This window comes from Limulus polyphemus, unplaced genomic scaffold (genome assembly GCF_000517525.1).
Source record: "Limulus polyphemus unplaced genomic scaffold, Limulus_polyphemus-2.1.2 Scaffold2667, whole genome shotgun sequence".
In the NCBI taxonomy this organism is placed as follows: Eukaryota; Metazoa; Arthropoda; class Merostomata; order Xiphosura; family Limulidae; genus Limulus; species Limulus polyphemus.
The window spans coordinates 41,187-44,758 of record NW_013668277.1 but is presented as its reverse complement, the minus strand read 5'-3'; the positions used below and the strand labels follow the sequence as shown (position 1 = coordinate 44,758).

Genomic DNA, 3,572 nt, shown 5'->3' with positions numbered 1-3,572 from the left:
CAAAACTTAGAAGAGGTATCACACAAAAAATCAATACACTTACAAACCTCATAAACACAGCCACAAAACCCTGTTGAACGGACTACATAAATGAAGATATTAACCACATAAAGCATTCCTTTATTCACACCAATAAATTCCCACCAGCTATTGTTGAAAAACTCTCCAACATTCCCCACAACAAACCTCAACTCACGAACAAAATTGATACTAACAAACCCAACAACAGTACATTACACTGGAGTTTACCTTTTGTTCGTGAAACCAGCTCAAGAATTATCCACACTTGAACAAAACTAGCCATTTAACACAATATTCCTGTCAACGTCAAATTCCCACAAAAACCCGGCCCTAAATTAAAATCGTTACTAAACAAAAATTATTTAGAATCACACAATACCAACGTCATTTACAAAATAACATACAATAACTGCCCAGAATTCTACATCAGAGAAACAGGAAGAAAATTGGATACCAGATTGACAGGGCACAATAAAAAAACCGTCCTATGTTTTTCACCATTGCAACTCAAAAAAACATTGTATACCTATTAAAAACAGTCATTTTAAACAAAGAACCCAACATAAACAAACGAAAAGTCTAGGAATCCATCTTAATTGAACAAAACAACCCTACTCTAAACCAACACCCTGGGGTGCCAAGACACCTCTTCTAAGTTTTGCAACAGTATCCGGTCATGCGACCTCTTTGTTCAATACTATATATATGTCAGTGTAAATTACTTGTACCTGATGATAACAAAACCTTGTCGAAACGTTGTACATTTGCTGTTATGTTAAACTTATATTAAAATTTTTCTTCATTACCTATTCAAGCCATCTCCAACATTAATAATCCTACAATGCTCCTTAAAATAGAGGAGTTTTGGCAGAATTTCTTTGTGGTTCGGTTGGATTCTTGTTTAACAGATGTCGTACTTCGATACTGCTACTTCTAAATAAAAGTTTCATGTTTTAAATAATTATCTTTTTTACGTGAACTAGTGTTTTCTGTGTCGTGATATATACTTAAACTACAAACACTTAAATATCGGCGAAATTACACACAGTATCAAATTATATAGCACGACCCTCACATGGGAAAATATGTAGAACAGCCCTACAGAAGGAAAAGAAGCTGGTTAGCCTCTGGAGAGGGTGCATATAGAATCAGGCCATACATTAAAAAGAAACAAAAAAGCTCATATTGTTACATTTTTGAATGATAATTGGCGTTTATTATTAATACGCATACCTTATAAAGTAAATTTAACAGCCCCTTTATCATCAGGGCACTATTTTTTTTTTTATTATCATAACTCTATATTTCGAATTCTTAAACACTCGGAAGAACTTAAGACCACACTTTCTCAGAAGCGTGTCTTATCCTTGGAACAACAGTACCTACACTTAGCTTGGCTCCAGAAAATCAATCCCTCTTTGGTATTTCGAATTCTTTAAAACTCTTAAAAGCAGTTAAGAAGTAATATGGAATTATAATAAAGACAGTATGCCAGAGACAGGAGTTGTGTGCTATATTTATTTTAGAAGCAGAAGCCCCTAGAGTAGGAAGAAAACAGATTCAGACTACTCCGATACAGGAGAAAGCACAACTGATCCTTTGTTTGGGGATTTTTAGGCAATTTGTTATAAGTGAGGTTTCCAGAATTTTATTTTATTTGAGGGGCATAAGAAAGTAAAGAGTTAGTTTGAGGGTAAAATAAATTAAAATTTTCGACTCAGTGGGAGCTATAATGTAGTGAAGTTAAAAATCTTAAAAGCCTATAGTCCAGATGGGGTAGAGCTCTCCAATATCAGTCTACCAACCATATGCCCCCACGGTGGACACGCCCCTGTTTGATATTAAGCATAAAACTACAAGATCGGCTATTTGTTGTTACTCACCGCGGGTATCTAAACCTGATTTTGGGCTTTATAAGCCTTCGAACTTACTACGTACAAGAATATTTTTCCTTGGGCAGCAAATGGCTAGGAATGCTTGATACTGGTTTTGTTGCTGTCTATTGTAATGTTCCAATATAACTATTCTTTTTTGAGGGAAGTTTATGAGTGGCTTGTTATTTAGTAAAAATCAATATATAACTGTTTGTCAATCTATGTAGTCTTCAACAAGAAAATTTACTTACAACCTATGTATTTAATGCACTTGGCTGCTAAGTTATACATATTCAGATGTCTTAACTTTGCTTACCTTGGACGCTGGAATATTAGGCTATACTTGATGCAAACTAGTCCTACTGTGGGTGTATAAACAATAGGCATAAGTTTGTCTGTATGTTCCATCAGGACTTTGAAGAAAAGGTTTTGATTGTAGTCCTGTTGAAAGAGACGATATACAATTATTGAGTCTTTATCATCTGCTAATGACAAACTATTTACAAGTTCCCCTCTTCAATGTATATCTTTACTGAATATCTGTTATATCTTTACTATATATATCTCACACATATTCATGTGAAAGTGTTATGTCTGCTTAATTATATGTATTGATTGAGGAACACAATTATGTAGTAATAACCATGAAACGAGATGATAAATACAGAACCATTCAATGTCGCGTATCCCATACGTAACACCATACACGTTACGTTGTGCTCGGCTTGTGACGTACAAACATTGATAGCCACCTCACCCATCACTCTACGTATGAGTTTAGACGCAACAGAAAGCATAATTAAACTAAAGAATACGTGTAATAACAGTTCAACATCTAGTATTAAATCGTACAATAAATATAACCAAAATTTAAAACGGGGAGGCTTTTTTTTTAAAATAGGTTTGTTTGAAGTTAAGCACAAAGGTACACAATGGGCTATCTGTGATCTGCCCACCATGGGTATCGAAACCCGATTTCTAGCATTGTAAGTCCACAGACATACCGCTGTTCCACTGGGGACAAATACAGAGGTAGTCATGAAAAAAATATTTGGGGATCTTTTAAATAGGCAAAAATACCTTGTTAAAACCTGTGTGTGATGCCTTATTCCACTCTTTGTGTCATTAGTAAAGAACTCATTTAAGTAACAGAACTAAAACAATTGGATTTGACTAATAATAATAACTTTTTCTCAAGTGTAAATAAGAAAGGGAATTCTCTAAAAATCTGTTAAAAGGCAGGTTGATTAGTAAAAAATAAAAACGAAGAAACCCAGTGATAACTTCTGTTATTCTACACGTAGTCGTCTCAATCGCTGCGCTATCATACAAATAAGTGAACAAAAACTGATAACAGCTAAGTCTACTGTTACAGAGATCCACTTTTTCACTGTTTGACATTTGATTCATGCATGCGCGCGCGTGTGTGTTAAAGGCAATATGAGCGAAGCTAAAATAAAAAGCTGAATAGGGGAGTATGATGCAATATGAGAAACATAATTGTTTGACTGTAGTGGTAGACAGAAAAGGATTTTAAAAGGAAAACATGCAAGGTCTGTTATGCTGTTTTGTGTGTGATGAAGAGTTTGACTGGCTGCGTGAGGGTGAGCTAAGCGGTAAATCGCTTGTATAATTTATAACTGCAAGTTTATTATGTTATCATAAACAGCCTCCATA

General features: G+C 34.7%; 1 protein-coding gene across 1 annotated transcript in view; it reads right to left on the bottom strand.

Annotated features, from left to right (window-relative positions):
• Positions 1–3,572, bottom strand: part of LOC106467573 (NADP-dependent malic enzyme-like) — a 28,588-nt gene that overhangs the window by 13,999 nt on the left and 11,017 nt on the right. Inside the window, exon 3 of the mRNA XM_013927932.2 lies at positions 2,212–2,336. Within this exon, the coding sequence (XP_013783386.1) occupies positions 2,212–2,336 (125 nt within the window). The remainder of the gene's footprint in view (positions 1–2,211; positions 2,337–3,572) is intronic.